A 17,549-nucleotide genomic window follows, 5' to 3' on the forward strand; every position below is an offset into this window, starting at 1 on the left:
ATTACCTGAACTTTTATCAGCTGCCTAAGTTCATATTCTGAGATCTTTTGACACTTGTCACTATAACACCATGAAGTTGCCAGGAATAAAAAATGCTGTTTCACAAAGGGGAAAAAATGCCTTCCAAGTAATTCCATTGGAGAGAAAATGAATGAGAAACAGAGACAAGTGTATAAATGGGCAATTGACTATGGGACAGCAAATGGCAGAAGCAACACATCTCTGAATTGCGAATTTCGGTTTGCAACTTAAGTTGGCATTATTTTAGGAATTTTCATCTGATAAAACTATATGGAGAATTCAGTATTGCATATGATGTCCAATTACAATGCATTCTCTATTACTTAATAATTTTATTGCTGATAACTTCATCATGAGTATTTCTTTGGAGCCAAAGTCTCAAGGTGAAGAAACATAGCATACTTAAATTATTTTTAAGTTACTGTATTGCAAAAACTAAATGCTTTGTACTTCAGAGAAAGTAATTACAAGAATGGTTTTTAAAAACCTTTTGTAATTAGTTCCTTTTTTGGAGGGTTATTTTAACTATTGAATGTGTTATGACTTTATGGACTATATACATTTTTTATGGAATAGAATATGACAATTGACTTTACTTTTTAGAACTTAAATATTAAAAGAAAATGAGAAGCAAAAATGCCACATATTTCCAATGCTTAATTTAATCCTATGACCTAAACACAATAGGTTGGTATGTTTCATATCTGGTTAAATATTTACCAAAGTGATGTGTCCTGTGTTTATTAATGAGAACTTATAAATTTAATATAGCCTGGGTTCATCCTCTTATAAGATAATTGCAAATACTATGATATTAGTTTTTTGTTAGATGCATGTCTTTTTCATGTTTTTTTACTACATTTTTTGACTTTTAGCTATCAAATCTTTTAAAATAAATTTATTTATGAAAATAATTTTCGTGCCAAAAGTTACTTACTAGCATATGAATCAAACTTAAAAATCAAAAAGGAAGGAGTTTGCAGATTAATAAACATTGCTAAATAAGATGTCTAGATGGAGACAGTTTTACCTGTTAAAAGAGTATCATTTAAAATAAATTCTTTTCATCTGGGGTTTTAAAATAAATTCTTGACAGTTAATCATGCCACATATGTAATACTGTTTTTAAACTTGAGCAAGATGACCCCTTTCCTAATCTCTTCCCCATGGAGGGTCTTCCTCTGACCTTTCCTTAATTCTCCCTCAGGGATGGGATGCGTCTGCCTGGTGCCTGCATCCCTCTCCCACTTCTTCCAGATCCTAGACTAGCTTCCAGCCCATAGTGTCATTAGTACAGAAATTGGGAGTAAGTCTTTCAAACTTCTAGAGTAATTTGACAGAGTAATTTTGTGTGGTGAATTTCATAATAGAAAAATAATGGGATTGTATTCATATGTGTTTTTATTTCATTTTTCTAGGAATTTATTTTTCCTTCACTTTATAAAAGTATCAGTTTAAGATGGATTGGAAATAAAAACAAATCTATTTTACAGTTTGTTTGAGAAGTACTGTCCTACAATTCACAAGCACCCAGTACCCAGAATTTCCCTGCTACCTGGACCTGTGTGAACCTCCTTTCCAGGTGCTTATTTCCAGGACCAGAACATAAGATCCCTATGTGTACACTTGGACTGTGGGAAGTCCTTGCAGGGGGATGTGGGCACTTCGAATGTTTAGGCTGGGAAGTCCACACACATGGTGAAGGATGGAGCTGAGGTTGGTGAGAGTGGGTGGCAGCTGTAGGCTGGGGCTAGGAACACATTTGTCCCATGACTTCATGTCCCCACAAGGAAACCACACAATTCCTAGAATTCTAAATTCAAACTTGTCTTTTCAGGTCTCCATGAAAAGGTAGGAGGATGGAACATACTATATTTAATGATATGTAGCTTCCATATATAACTTCTAATATTTAGACATTTGATACATGAGTTTGCATTTATTTGCATTCTTACTCTGGGCCCTGCAAATGCCCAAATGGGTGGTTCTAAAGTTGGGAAAGTTAACCTTCTTGAGAAAGATGCTTCAGATTCATTCAAACTTATATCAGCTTCTCTGGTGGATACAAATCCAGTAAGTTCTATTATTACAGAATCTTAGAGTTCAAAGGAACTTCTGATCTAATTCTAGCACTGTAAAATCTCTGTTAGCTAGTCAGCTGGCTTTTATTTGAACACCTCCAGGAGTAGGTGCTACCTAAGTTCTGTTTCAGTCATCCTTACGCAAGGAAAAGAGTTACATTTTCAGAGAAGTGTAATTTTGTTTCTGAGGGAGAAAAGCAAGTTTGAGAAACACTTTCTGGTTACAGACAGAGGAATATGGAAGAAAAATGGGAATCACATAAGTTTTTTAAAATTAATACAACTTCTCAGAGTGAGGAAATATGACAAAATAGAATTACTACACAAAAAAAGGGACAGTATAACAAAAGGAATGTGAGAAGAGGAAAAAATGTACCTTTTGCTTCTTTTTCCTACCAGCAACAGAAGGAGACTCATGTTAGTCTGTGACATAGAGCTATTTCCATTTGACTATTCACTTCGGTTAGAAAGGCACTTCCCATCCATATAGTTGTTCTCTATAAGGTCTTCTGTTGTCCAGCTAATTTTAGGATTATCTTCTTCAGAAAACCAATTGTAAGCCTATTTTTTTTCACTTAATTATCCCATGCTTCTCACCTCACCTGCTATTTGATTTCATTCATTCAATACAGGATTTTTAAAATTCATTTAAAAATCTCCCCATCCCTGTCTTCCAATAGGAAAGGAAATAAGGGCATCATATGCACTTGACAATTAAAATTTTGAAGTGGGCAGCAAAACCACTAATAATTTTTCTTTTTTTTTGAGGCAACTGAGGTCAAGTGAGGATGGTAGGTATGCAGAAAATGGAGGAGTGTGGTGAGAGACAGTGTGGCATGTGTGAAGGTGGGAAGGCATGTAGATGCTTCAGCTGTTATGGGGGTGGGGTGGGAAACAAAGGCATAACCCCCACCACCACCACCTAGAGCAGGGTCCTGGATTTAGACAGAGGTTCTCTTGATTAAGGAAGAATTAGTTTTTTAAGATGTATGGCTGTATTTAAAAAAAAGAGTTGTTTTATTTTCTCTCAGTATCTAAAAATTGTAAAGTTATTGCTCTATTTTTTCTTTTTTACTTTGAGTTTTGTAAAAAATTAGCTCTATATCATTACAATAAGGTCTGGATCTGAATAATGTGTGTATGTGTATGCACATACACTCGTGCTACTCTCACAGTCTTAGGGTTTTTTAAACATAGTGTATTTCTTTTTCCTTTCTCTCTCCTAGCCCTCCCACATTCTCACTAGGGGACCAATTTATATCTATTGATTGAACAGTCTAAAAGGTAATGCTCATGGAATGAAGCTTTAATTTTTATTCCCACTGGAGATGAAATACTCAGTGTGAACTTTGATTTGATGGTTTAGGGAAGTCCACTGCGTTCATAAAGTCTGAATTGAAAATCAATAGTTATGAAAGGAATTCTGAGAGAAAGTGTTCCTTAAGTTTTTGAGGTTCACAGCACAGAACACAAGATAGTATCCCCAAAATATTTTTCATGTCACTATCAGAGGTAGATTATCGGAATGAATAGCCCAAGGACTGGGGAATAAATAAGTTCCTAACATTTCCTGTTTTTAAATACATGATCATTGTTTTAGCCCACATTAAAAACCCTAGTTGATCTACTTCATCTATTCAACCCTAAACTTCAGATCTTGATGGCTAGGTATGATTTTATGGCCAATAAGTGAACCCACCAGTCTGCAGTACCAGTATCAGAGTCCCCCGGGACCCATTTTATACTTATTTTTTCATTCCTTTTTTAAACTCTTAAAGGCAAGGGTATTTCCCAAAATAAACCCTAATCAACCACTCTGCAATTTTACTGTGAGTTTCCATTTCTGACAGGCTTCTGTCTGGCAATGGATTCTAAAAATTCTGTTTGGATCGAGTACCTTAAACCTTGCTGAAGAACTAATAAATACTGTATGTAGGTTGATTATAATAACCAAGATACTATGCTTCTTCTGTTGGTAGTAGTGGGAGGGACCAACTAAAAAAATAAAAGAAAAAAGAATAAAAGGATAAAATTTAATAAAGACCTGATAGGCAAAGTCAAGAATGAGATGGTGAACACTTACACTTGGAGCACTGTCCTGGGGTCTCCAACTTCACCTCCATCACCAATCGTCAAGGTATCATAGCCAATCTCCAGATCAAATTCTTCAAAATTTATCTGTATAACCTAGCAATAAACAGAAACAAACATCTCAAATATATTGCAATATGTCATAAAAATAAAAGTTTGGGCAGAAAACATTTAAAATGCATATCAGACTTACTGTACTTATCTATATAAATACCATGGCAACAGATCATGTCGAACTATTCCTAAAATTCAATCATTATAATTTTCATATGATTTTTATTTGCTGTAATGTACCTTCTGTAATAATTTTTCAATGAAATGGCATGGCTTCTGTTTATAAAACACTCTTATTTGAAGCATGATTAATGCAAATCTACTTTGAGACAGCTTTATAAAAAGTACATGTAGGTGGAGAGTGGTTTCCATACATTTGCATATATTTTTATAAAGCTAACATGAAAAAACTCAGAGTGTGCTATTTCCATTAAATAGTAAAGCTTAAAAACGTTAGACGTTAGAACTAAATTTGAATCTAGATCACCAGATTTAAAGGTATCAGATTTATTTTTGTGTATCTTTTGGTAACAGAATCCCTCAGATGTATTATAACATGCTAGCAAAACTGGGAGCAAATTATACCACAATAAGTAATTTAGTATTATTTCTTACTAAAACATACTCATGCATTCATACATTGTTTGTACATCTATGCAAAAATTCATATTTAATAAAATTGCAATTCTTAAATTAGGAACCTAATACAATATTAAATAATAATGTAATTAAGAATCAGTACAGGAAGAAATTACATAAATACTGTCATATATAATCATGCCTTGAGCAAAAAACAGTTAATAATAAAATAATATTCATCATCAGATTTAAAAAAAATGAATGCCCGGGGTCACCAATTTTAGTAAAGAATAAATTAAAAAGCCATCTCTCTAATAATTTTCATAACTATTTGTTACCTTGATAATATAAAAAGAAATTCTAAAAAATGAGAGCTTTTATATTCTGGCTTTTTTAAGCTTTATAACAATTTTTTTTATTATGCCTTCGCTCTTAATTTTTTTAATGGTTTTATATCAACATTGACTAAAGCAATTATTTTTGTCAAGTTTAAATATAGAATATATAAAAACATTGAATTGTACATTTTACATGGCTGCAGTTAAAAAAAAAATGTTTCCCTGTTCTGCACTAAGTTACATATAGATACTCTCAATTGATAATTGCCTATCAGTAGAGATTTAGGTTGTTTTTGTGGTTTTTTTTGCCATTATAAACAACATGGTTATGAACACTATTAAACAGTTTCTGGTTCAAATGTGTATCTCTAGGTTATATGCTTAGAATTGTAATTTCTGGAAAATAAGCAAAAATTCAATTTCATGATATTGTACCATAAGGTTTCCCAAAATTATTCTACTAACTTAAATGCTCACAAATGGGCGCCTGGGTGGCTCAGATGGTTAAGCGTCTGCCTTCAGCTCAGGTCATGATCCCAGGGTCCTGAGATCGAGTCCCACATCAGGCTACCTGCTAGGCAGGGAGCCTGCTTCTCCCTCTGCCTCTCTCTCTCTGACTCTCATGAATAAATAAATAAAACATTTAAATAAATAAATAAATAAATAAATGCTCACAACTTTTGTACATTAGATTTCATTATTTCTGCCAATCTAGACAGTGTGAAAAGTGATCTTTTGTATTTTCTTAACAATTAAGCTGTATATATTTTTATATGTATGTCATTTATGTTTTCTTTTCTGTGACATGACTAGTATTTTGGCTATTTTTCACTTGACTGCTTGTTTATTTATTTTTGGTGGGGAGGGCCAGAGAAAGAGGGAGAGAGAGAATCCCAAGTGGGTCTCACGACCAGTGCGGAGCCTGACGTGGGGCCTGATCTCACAACCCTCAGATCATGACCTGAGCCAAAATCAAGAGTCAAATGCTTAACTAACTGAGCCACCCAGGTGCCCCTGGACTGCTTGTTATTGATTGCACAATTCTTTATATCAGTGATTCCCACCATGTTTCCTTTATAGCACACATAGGAAAGAGTAATATTTAAGACACATTGAGGTAAGCAGATGAGGCTGTTTGTAATGGAAGTTTTTTATCCAGGCCCTGCTCTGCCTCACAGAGAGCTAAGATCAATATCTTTGTTCTACCTGTAATTCATTCATAATACACCATTCATAATATACCATTGAGTCTGACTCACTAGTTGAGATCAGCTTTATATATTCTGGATACTAATCTACTACATGCTATGTGTGTTGCAATATCTTCTCCATATTTATAGCTTGCTTTTTTAATTTTCTTTTTTAAATCTTTTGATAAGAAGAAATTACTAATTTTACTAAAGTGGAACTTTTAATCTATTATTTTTTAAGTAACACTTGCATTGCCTATGACTCATGGTCATAAAGATATTTTCTTCAAATCTTTATTTTTGGGGAATTGACTTTCAAAAAATGTGTGAAGTAGACAAATATGCAATAATAGAAAACTAGCACAGAATTCCTTTTTCAAAACTCCAATATAAATAAGCAGTTGCCTCAATATTAATTGAATAAATAGACCTCCTTTTCCCAGTGATCCGCATGACAGACTGACATATATCAAGAGTCTATATATGAAGATGTTGGTTTGGGAGCTTTACATTGTGTTCTTTTGGTCAGTTTGTATGTCCCTAAACCAACAGAAATTGGCTTAACTGTTGTTGCTATAAAATAAGACTATCTTATGAGTCAGATACTCCATTTTTCTATACACATTTTGAAAACTATTTTTTTGTCACTTTTTGTTGTTTTTAAAAAGATTTATTTATTTACTTTAGAGAGAGAGCGCGCGTGCGAGCGAGCACATGAGCGGGGGAGGGGCAGAGGGAGAGAATCCCAAGCAGACTCCCTGCTGAGTGTGGAGCCTGATGTGAGGCTTGATCTCACCACCCTGAGATCATGACCTGAGCTGAAATGAAGAGTTGGCAACTCAATCGATTCATTTTTTTTATCATTTCAAATGGTATGTAACTTTATATTTTCACCTTTTCATTGTTTGTATATAGACAGGAAATTTATTTTTGCTTATTGAGCTCACATTTAGGTGACTTCATAAGACTTTCCTATTATTTTTCTCTATTATTATTATTTGTAAATTATTTTTAGTTTTGTATATAACAAGCATATCTTCTGTAAACAACAATTTAGATTCTTGTCTATCCTATTTATTTATTTACTTATTTTAGAGAGAGGGAGAGAGTACGGGGGTGGGGCGGAGCAGAGGGAGAGGGAGTCTTAAGCCCACTTCCATGGAGCCCAACACAGGGCTCAATCGGGACCTGAGTTGAAACCAAGAGTAGGAGGGTTAGCCAACTGCCGAGGTGCTCCTCTTGTTTATTCTTCATTTCTTTTACATTTTTAAAAAAATTTAAATTCAATTAGCCAACATATAGAACATCATTAGTTTCAGATGTAGAGTTCAATAATTCATCAGTTGCATATAACACCCAGTGCTCATCACATCACGTGCCCTCCTTAATGCCCACTACCCTGTTACCCCATTCCCCCACCTACCTCCTCTCCAGCAACCCTCAGTTTCTTTCTCATAGTTAAGAGTCTCTCATGGTTTTTCTCCCTCTCTAATTTCTTCCCATTCCATTTTTCTCTCCCTTCTGCCATGATCTTCTGCACTGTTTCTTATAATAATTGTCTTTCTCTGAGTGACTTTATTTCTTGTATCTTAACTGCCCTGGATCTCTGATACAATGCTTAATAGAATAGGTTATAGTTGGCCTCATTAAGTTGTAGCTCATTTAAAAGGAAATGCTTCTAATATTTCACCATTAAGAATATTATTGAGGTAATTATACTTCATGAATACAAGGAGGTTTTCTTCTCTGGTTTTTCTTGCTGATTTAGTATCAAAATTTTTCATCAAATGAATTGACACATGGATACTTTCATTTCCATTATGGAAAAGCTTCTGTCAATTTTAGAATAATTTATTTTTTTGAAAGTTGGATAGAACTATCCTGTAAGGAGCAGCTGGATGGCTCAACTGGTTAAGCACCTGCCTTCGGCTCAGGTCATGATCTCAGGGTTGGGCTCCCTGCTCACCAGGGAATCTGCTTCTCCCTCTCCCTCTGCCTCTACCACCCCACTCATGCTCTCTCAAATAAATAAATAAAACCTTTCAAAATAAAAAGAACTATCTTGTAAAAATATCTAAGCCACTTTCTGGGGAGCAGTAGTTAAGCTTTTACTGCTGGTCTAATTTATTTTTTACTTTCAGTATTATTCAGGCTTTTGGGTTTGTTTTCCCTTGAGTCAATTTAAGTAAGTTCAATTTTCCCAGAAACATTTCAACATTCAGAAAGTTTTCAAACTCATTGTCATGTAGTTATTCACTTTCTTTTAGTCTATGCTAAGTCTGGACTTTTGTCCTGTTTCTATTTCTAATATTATTTAAATGTGTTTTCTCTATTTTTACTATTTTTTATTATGGTAATATATGTGAAAAAAATTTATGCTTTTAACCATTTTTTAAAGTGTACAATTTGGTGGCATTATGCTCATAAGGTTGTACAACAATTACCACTGTTTCCAAAAGTTTTTCATTACATCAAACAAAAACCCTGTTACTATTAAGCAATAACTCCTCATTTTCCCTTTCCCCAGCCATTGGTAATTTCTAACATGCTATCTATCTCTATAAATTTGCCTATTAGAAGTATTTTATATAAGTAGAATTATACAATATTTGTCTTCTTGTGTCTGATTTATTTCACTTAGCATAAGATCTTTGAGATTCATCCATATTGTAGCAAATGTATTCCTTTTCATGGCCGAATAATATTCCATTGTATGTATATAGCTCATTTTGTTTAACCATCACTCTATTGATAGACACTTGCGATGTGTCTATCTTTTGCCTTTTGTGAATATTGCTACTATGAAGATTGGTATACAAGTAAATGTTTGAATATTTGTTTTCAATTATTTGGAGTATATACCTTGGAGTGGAATTTCTGGGTCATATATTGATTCTATGTTTAACTTTTTGCAGAACTGCCAAACTACTTTCCAGAGTGCCTGCAACATTTTAAATTCCCACCAGCAATACATGAGGATTCCAGTTTTTCCACATTCTCAACAGTTGTTATTTTTTGTTTTGTTTTTATTGTAGTCATCCTAGTAGGTGTGTTGCTTATTTTTATTTTGTTTTTATTATAGTCATCCTAGTAGGTGTGAAGTGGCCTATTATTGGGTTTGATTGCATTTCTCTAATGACTAATAATATCGAACATCTTTTCATGTATTTATTGGCTATTTGCATATCTTCTTTGGAGAATTGGTGATTCAAGTCTTTTACCCATTTTTAAATTGGGTTGTTTGTTTTATTGTTACTGATTTGTAAAACCTCTTTATATACTCTCAATATTAGTTTCTTTTTTTTACACTTTATTTATTTTTATTATGTTCAGTTAGCCAGCATATAGTACATCATAAGTTTTTGTTGTAGTGTTCAATGATTCATTAGTTGCATAGAACACCCAGTGCCCATCACAATATTAGTTTCTTAACAGATATATGCTTTGCAAATATTTTCTCACATTGTGTGGGAGTCTGTTCACTCTTATGATAGTGTTCTTTGATGACTAAAGCTTTTAATGTAACAAAATCTAATTTTTCTTTTGTTGTTTTTGTTACTTATGCTTTTGCTGTCATATTTAAGAAATCATGATCAAATCTATTTGGCAAAATTTCCTCCATGTTTTCTTCTAGGAATTTTACAGTTTAAACCCTTAAATAGAGGTCTTTAACCCATTTTGAGTTATTTTTTGTATATAGTACAAGTAAAGATCCAATTTCATTCTTTTGTATGTGACTATCCAGTTTCTCAATCACCATTTGTTGAAGCAATAATTCCTGCCCCATTGAATGGTCTTGATACCTTTATCAAAAATCAATTGACCCTAGATGTGAGGATTTATTTCTGAGCTTTTTAGCTTTTATTTATCTGGAAATATCTTGATTTCACCTTCATTCTTGAAGGATAGTTTTGACAGATATAAAATTCTTGCTTTACATTTTTGTCCTTTCATCCTTTAAATATGTCATCCTACTGCTTTCTGGTTTCCATGTCTTTTTCTTTTTAAAAATCAGCTGTTAATATTTTTTGATTTCTTGCACATGACCAGTGACTTCTTTCTTAATGCTTTCAAGATTCTCTTTGTCTATACCTTTCGGCAATTTGACTATGACGTGTCCATGTATGAAACTCTTAGAGTTTATCTTGGAGTTTATCTTGGAATTTCTTGAGCTTCTTGGATATGTAGATTCAAGTATTACTCACATTTGGGAAGTTTTTGACCATTATTTCTTCAAATATTCCTTCTTCATCTTTCCCTATGGGATTCTCATAGTATATTTTTTGGCTCACTTATTCATATCTCGCAGGTCTCTTTTGCCCATTTCATTATTTTTTTTTCATTATTTTTTTTTCCTTTTATTTTTCAGACTGGATAATTTCAGTTGTCCAAAAATTGTTCAAGTTTACTAATTCTGTCTTCTGCCTGATCAAATCTGCTATTGAACTTCTGTAGTTAGTTTTTTATTTCAGTTATTGTATTTTAAATTCCCAAAATTTCTATTTGGATTCTTCTAATAATTTATGTCTCCTTATTGATATTCCCATTTTATTCATATATCATTATTGTGGTTCCCTTTAATTCTTTGTCCACGTTCTTTGAGCATAACTAATGTAATCATTATAAATTTGTTTAATAAGTTCAATGACTGAACTTGTTCAGGGATGGTTTCTGTCAAAACATTTTGTTCCTTTGAATGGTCATACTTTCCTGCTTCTTTGTATGCTTTGTGATTATTCTGTTGTTGCTGAAACTGGACATTTGAATATTATAATGCAGTAACTCTGGAAATCAGATTCTCTCCCTTCTCCAGGATTTGCTGTTCTTGATTGTTGAAAGTTTAACTTGTCTCCATACAATGTTTTGCCTGGAATTTTTTTTTTTTTAATACAAGGAGCTTAAAAAATAATCATTTTAAGTATATTTAGGCTGCTATAACAAAGTACCATAAACTGGTTGGCTTATAAACAATAGAAATTTATCACAGTTCTTGAGGCTGGGAAGTCTATGATCAAGCTGCTGGCTGATTCAGTGTCTGGTGAAAGCAAGCTTCCTCATCCGTGGAAATCCTTTTTTTTTTCATCCTCTGGACCTAAGCATTTCCCAAAAGCCCACCTCCTAATATCATCATATTGGGCATTAAGATTTCAACACATGAATTTTAAGTAGACACAAATATTCAGGCCATGACAACACCTACCCCAGTCTTTAAGGATTGGCTCAGTGCTGGGACACTCTTTTAATACTCAGCCAGACCATTCACAATTCTCCTTAGCCTTCACTTGATGTTTACACTGGGCATATAGATCAGCTAGTGGTGAAAGCTTAAGGTCTTCTCAGGTCTTCTGAACATGTGCCTTGTCCTGCACATGCATGTGACTTTCTAAATTCTACCATATACTGGAGGGTTTTCAAATGCCCTCATTTCCCAAAAAAACTCTGTTACTTCTAGTGACTCATTCATGATAGCTTGCTTCCCGATGTGTTTAGTTATATTTAATAGTAAAACCATATTTATTTGAGCTTAAGCCTTGAGAATCCTGAGGCCCTAAATTGGGTTTAATTTTATTCATTTTATGCTAATTGGATCCAAGAGTTACTACCAAGCTGGTGCCATTTTAACATTCTCTGAGGGTTTTAACTAAATGCTATATTTCATGTTTAGCTTCTTCACCTATTGATCCAAGCAGACTAGGCCCCAGTCTTAGTCTTCTCATTCCAGAGATTTATTGCCATCTGCTCCAAGGAAAACCAAGCTTTCTTCCCATTTCATCTTCTATTTTCATTTTAACTGATGTTCTTTTCATTATGTGTGTATATATTTATGTGTGTGTGTACAGTATCAATGCATAGCCTTGTTAGATTTTCTTTGTTTTCTTGTAAACCAGAAATGCACTGAAAAATATGTTTCTTGTTTTTCAGTGGGAGGACCTCTGAGAGTACCTCATTTGTCATCTTACTAAAAGAAGAAATCCCAAGATCCACTTTACCCCAGACCATTGCACAATATATTGCATTTAAAATTAGGGAATGCTTCCTTTTTATGCCTTTAAAAGCCTAATCAGCTAGTAGAGACAAATTAGGTATCAAATAAATGACTGATAGTTTGATTGCTATTTCTATGTCAAACCCTTGACAGTCATTATTGTATAATCATGTCCCAAAGGATTTAGACACCCATTTAATGGTAGATTTTATTTTGCCTGAATTGTAACTGAGATTCATGCATGTATATATGTAACAATGGGAACCCTACTTCATTTTAAATTAAGTGATGAATTAATTACTAACTAGTCCATATACTTTCAGATAAGCACTTAACCACTGAGCTGTCACTTGAAATTTTAGACACTTGTAATTCTTGAACAGTTTCAATGACACCCAATCACTGAGAAGCTGGAATAGTCTGATTGAATTTGTAGAATGCATTCATTTTAATTTGATTCATGTAGACTTAGTTTAAATATTTTTACTGGAATAGACTTTTAGAAGTAAAATCTATGCATTAAAAAATAAAAATTTTGCCTCAACTTCAGACTTTAATATACATAAAAAATTGTAATAAACTTAAAAATACTACACTGAAATATTTCCAAAAGAAAAAAATTAGAAGGTATAAAGATAATTTGGAAAAACAAAACAATAACAAAAAACTTTGTTTACACAAGAATGTAATAAGTAACATCAGGAGTCTGACAAGAAATTTTCTTTTATGGATTCTCCTTTAATATGGAATTGACCAAATAGACATTTTCTATCCCTTTATTTTTGTTTAATGTGGAAATGAAATGCAAAGTTAATAAAAAATCAACAAATACTCATCAATGTAACATGAACACTTTCCCTACATGTTTAGTTGGTAGTAGGGCTGAAATATTTACTAGGGAAATTGGAAGAATATAATGCATGTTTGTAGAGAAAGAAGTGTCATATATTTGCATCTCTTATTTGTTCCTAATTATTATTTGTGGGTGGGAAAAGACAACTGCATTTAGCTCATGGGACTGCCGAAAAAAAGTTGTGATAATAAAATATGCCCCTGAAACATAGAAGTAATCTATAATTGTCTTATTATGTTAAAAACTTTTAAGCTACTCATGTAGTCAATTAAGAATAATCTCATGCATTTTAACATCGCTTTCCAGAAGTTAGAAATCTGTAAACAGCATTAGATATTAAATACTTAGTAGATCCATTTCCCATAATGCTTAAGATATAAGTTTTCATAAGGTACTTTGAAAGAAGTGGTATATAACTTAAGTCTCATAATTTTTATTCTCTGTATCATTCACAGAGTATTTAAAAACATGACTTCTACATTACTAAGTTTCATGAAGTCATGTAGAATTCCCACTAAATTATATACTTTATATCCATTACCCATGAAATTTGAAATATTAACAAGTATTTATATTGTGTGAGTCACTAGGCTCAGTACCATATATGTATTGCTTTATTTTAATCCTAAAGTTTCTGTAGTGTATATTTGCACATTAGTTTGGCCATTCAGCATTTGAATATCTACCTAGTGTTTGAAGAATTAAGAATCTTGGTAAGAAGCACAGCATAGTTCCCAATAAGGTCAGATATTCTGTTCTCTATCGCTAATTGCATTTAGAGTATAGGCATGAGATCTAAGCTTCCCCAACTATCCTGGCAGAGGGCTGCAAAAGAAATAGAAACATCCAGTTTGAGGAGTAATAGTGGTTGTAATACAGAATGGCACTGAAGTCCTAGAGCAGCAACATCCAATAGAAAAAATCCTCCCAAAAGTCGGAAGCAGGTTGGCCTAATATCACAATCCATATGCTTAAACATCGCAGTATTTTGCATTTGCATTGTAAAGATCTACAATATAGAAAATATTGTCTGTCTGCCAAATACCTGATTTATAATAACACAGTTTGTAAATATGTCCTTTGACGTGGGGCATATGTCTTATGTCTTAAATAGTGATGGCAAGAGGAGATAAGTTCTGAAATCTAAAAACTATTATTATGTCAATTCCTTGGAATAAAAGTATAGGAAGCATAGATTGGTTTCAGCTATTTTATCTTCCATGGTAATATCTGTATTTTCTTTGCATCAACATAAATCTGAAAGCTGATGAAATTCCTCAGTATTTCTCTAGCTGCTGACCATTGTATAAAACATTCTGTACTAAAATAATTAGCATAACTTTCAAATGAATCTTCGATGATGTTTAAATAAATAAATTAATGATGCTTTAATATTAATACCAAGCTATACTCATTAGTGAGACCAGGGTGATATAGTTAAGGGCCTGGGCAACGCCTGGATTTTAAGTCTCATCTTTGTCAAAGAATGTTATATTATTTGGGGAAAATCTCTGATATCTATAAAAGAGTGCTCATAATTCATACTGCCTAAAGTTGAAGTAGGCATTCCATTAAACAAAGTTTGTAAAAGACACATACTGTGCTTTATGCAGAGTAGACCCTCATAGATGGCAGCTATTATTAGCCACGATAAGGTAATCATCATAAAACAGCTGTTCACATCTGTTCACCATGATCTTGAAAATGAAGTTCTTTTTTTGAAAACCCCACTATGAGTCAAAGAGAAGAGGACCTTCCCCAAACTCTATGCTGCTAAGAATTTATCTTCCTGGAAGTAGCTTTTCTCCATTATGTTTGTTTCAGAATGACAATAATTCACTCAGATATTAACAAGTATTTTTGCTACCAGGTGAGGAAATCCAGAATGCATAATATATGCATAGGTATAAGATACACAGAGTTTAATTAAGTTTAAGGTATGCAATGCCAAGTTACATAATCAGTTTGACATCTAATTAAAGCACTTCTTTTTTCATATACTTTCCAGGCCTTGGTGATCGCAGTCCAATGGGGAGACAAGACAAAACAAGATAAAGACTATACCCCATCTTATGTGCTTTGGGATATGGACACACAGTGTCACATGGAAGCAGAGAGGAGAGCCATCCAATCCAACTGGAGCATAAAGTGGAAAGATTTCCTCAAAGAGGGAATCCCAAGGCAGTACAAAGTAAAGTAAAGATGAGAATTGATTAAGAACTTTCTAGGGGAGGGCATGAAAATGTCACAGTGGAAAAAATATTCTTTTTTGTTTCTGTAATATAAACTGTGAAACACGAAATGTTGAGAAGGAAAGCTAAAGATGGAGGTAGAGACCCCATCATGTAATGGACTTTGAACTTTATCTTCTAAATGAGGAGCAGCAAATAATGAGTTTTGATTATAGTGTTGACAGGGTTGTAATTGTTTTTCATATGCTCCATTTGGCAGTGGGAACAATCTGAATTTGAAGAAGAGCCGGGCAGAGTTAGAGAGATCAAGACCTAAACTTGGGTGTGAAAGTAGGTGTTGAGAAGAGTAAACTCAATCTGGATTTCTTTACCCCAAATAAAAATGATTATGGTAATTTTTCCCCTTTCCTCTTTTTATACATATATAAAGACATTATTCAATGGGGTGCCTGGCTTAGTCAGAAGAGCATGCAATTCTTGATCTCGGGGTCATGAGTTTGAGCCCCATGTTGGGTGTAGAGATTACTTAAATGAATGAATGAATGAATGAATGAATGAAAAAAGCACTATTCAAAAGCCAACTCAAAAATCTATGCTTTGGGGAGCCTGGGTGGCTCAGTAGGTTGAGCATGGGACTCTTGGTTTCTGCTGGGATCATGATCTCAGAGCCAGTGATGGGATCAAGCCCCTCCGGGAGCCCTGCATGGGGCTCTGGGCTGAGTGGGAGTCTGCTTGAGATTCTCCCTCAGCCCCTCCCCCTGCACATTATCTCTCAAATAAATAAATCTTTATTAAAAAAAGCTATGCTTCACAGGACTATTTAATCAAATTTTATTGGGTATAAAGTCTAATTTAGACAAAGCAGAATATGTAGTGTATTTGTTTTAAAAGCAAGTATTTTAGAATAATCCTAAAATTTGACTGTTTTTGTGATATGTATTATATAAGTATTACATGTGAATATGGAAAATTAATGTTAAATAACTAGTAATCATTTGAATTTGCTTCTCTTTGTAAAAAGGAAATATACAAAGGTAAATACACATGAAATTTGTGAAACAGGTAAATATTTTAAGATATAAAAGTCTTAAATATGACACATGCAAATCCAACATTTATTCATTTCAAACTAATTTCATGTTAGAGGAAAGCATTAATCACTCATATTCCAGAAAGATTATGAACTGTAGTATTATACTCGGATTTTTTATTATAGAAGATATAGTCTAAGACTCGACTAGACCATTCAAAAAGAGAAGTGCCAGCCTAAGGAATTCTTTAGTTTTACCCACTTTGCTGCCAGCATCAGTTAATAGTTTCAAATCTTACAAGGGCTCGTATTTTAGAGATTGGGGAAGGGGAGTCTGGAGACACAGGAAGATATTGACGGAATGATAAAAGCCTTCAGCTTTGTTTTATTTTTTATGCCTTTTGTATCTGTACACTGTTCTTCCCCTTTAGGGGTTTGCTGGTACGTAACAATGATAGATTAAATATGGCACTACAAATGTTTCACTGAAGGGAAGAAACTACATAAAAATGAAAAAATGCATCAAATATTAAATCTATAATACAACATACAAAATTGTTGGTTCTTTTCTGTCATTTATTTATGCTTAGCTACTCAAGGATATAAATTTCATAATGCATGTAAATTATCAACTTCAACTTAAGAATTTTGAAGAGAATACTTACAGATAATGTTTTTGGTTTTAGGAGGGTATTTGACACAAATTTGTAGTATGTTAGGTTGTACATACCAAGATTTTTTTGAAAACAAATATAAATGAGGCTCATTAAAGTGAATTTTATAAGAAGGGCTATTTTACTGGGTTTATCCCTCATTAATAATGAGGTCAGCTTGATCTAGAGTACTTATCTCTCTATTTCTCTTTCTATATCTATTTTTACAGATGATATTTGACTTAAAGCTTTATTTAAAAATTATATTAAGTCTGCGGTGCCTGAGTGGTTCAGTCAGTTAAGTGTCTGCCTTCAGCTCAGGTCATGATCGCTGAGTCCTGGGATCAAGCCTCGAATCAGGCTCCCTGCTCAGTGAGGAGTCTGCTTCTCCCTCTCCCTCTGCTGCCCACCCCCCCCCACACACACACACTTGTGCTCTCTCACTCTCGCTCTCTCTCAAATAAATAATAAATAAAATCTT

The 17,549-nt window shown here is 33.5% G+C and overlaps 1 protein-coding gene across 7 annotated transcripts in view; it reads right to left on the reverse strand.

Annotated features, from left to right (window-relative positions):
• The window catches only part of CSMD3 (CUB and Sushi multiple domains 3), a 1,192,082-nt gene that overhangs the window by 562,378 nt on the left and 612,155 nt on the right, over positions 1-17,549 (reverse strand). For all 7 annotated transcript variants that reach the window (XM_032415697.1, XM_032415696.1, XM_032415695.1 and 4 more), the window contains one exon: positions 4,186-4,289. In XM_032415697.1, the coding sequence (XP_032271588.1) occupies positions 4,186-4,289 (104 nt within the window). The remainder of the gene's footprint in view (positions 1-4,185; positions 4,290-17,549) is intronic.

This window comes from Phoca vitulina, unplaced genomic scaffold, assembly GCF_004348235.1.
Source record: "Phoca vitulina isolate PV1807 unplaced genomic scaffold, GSC_HSeal_1.0 scaffold18, whole genome shotgun sequence".
In the NCBI taxonomy this organism is placed as follows: Eukaryota; Metazoa; Chordata; class Mammalia; order Carnivora; family Phocidae; genus Phoca; species Phoca vitulina.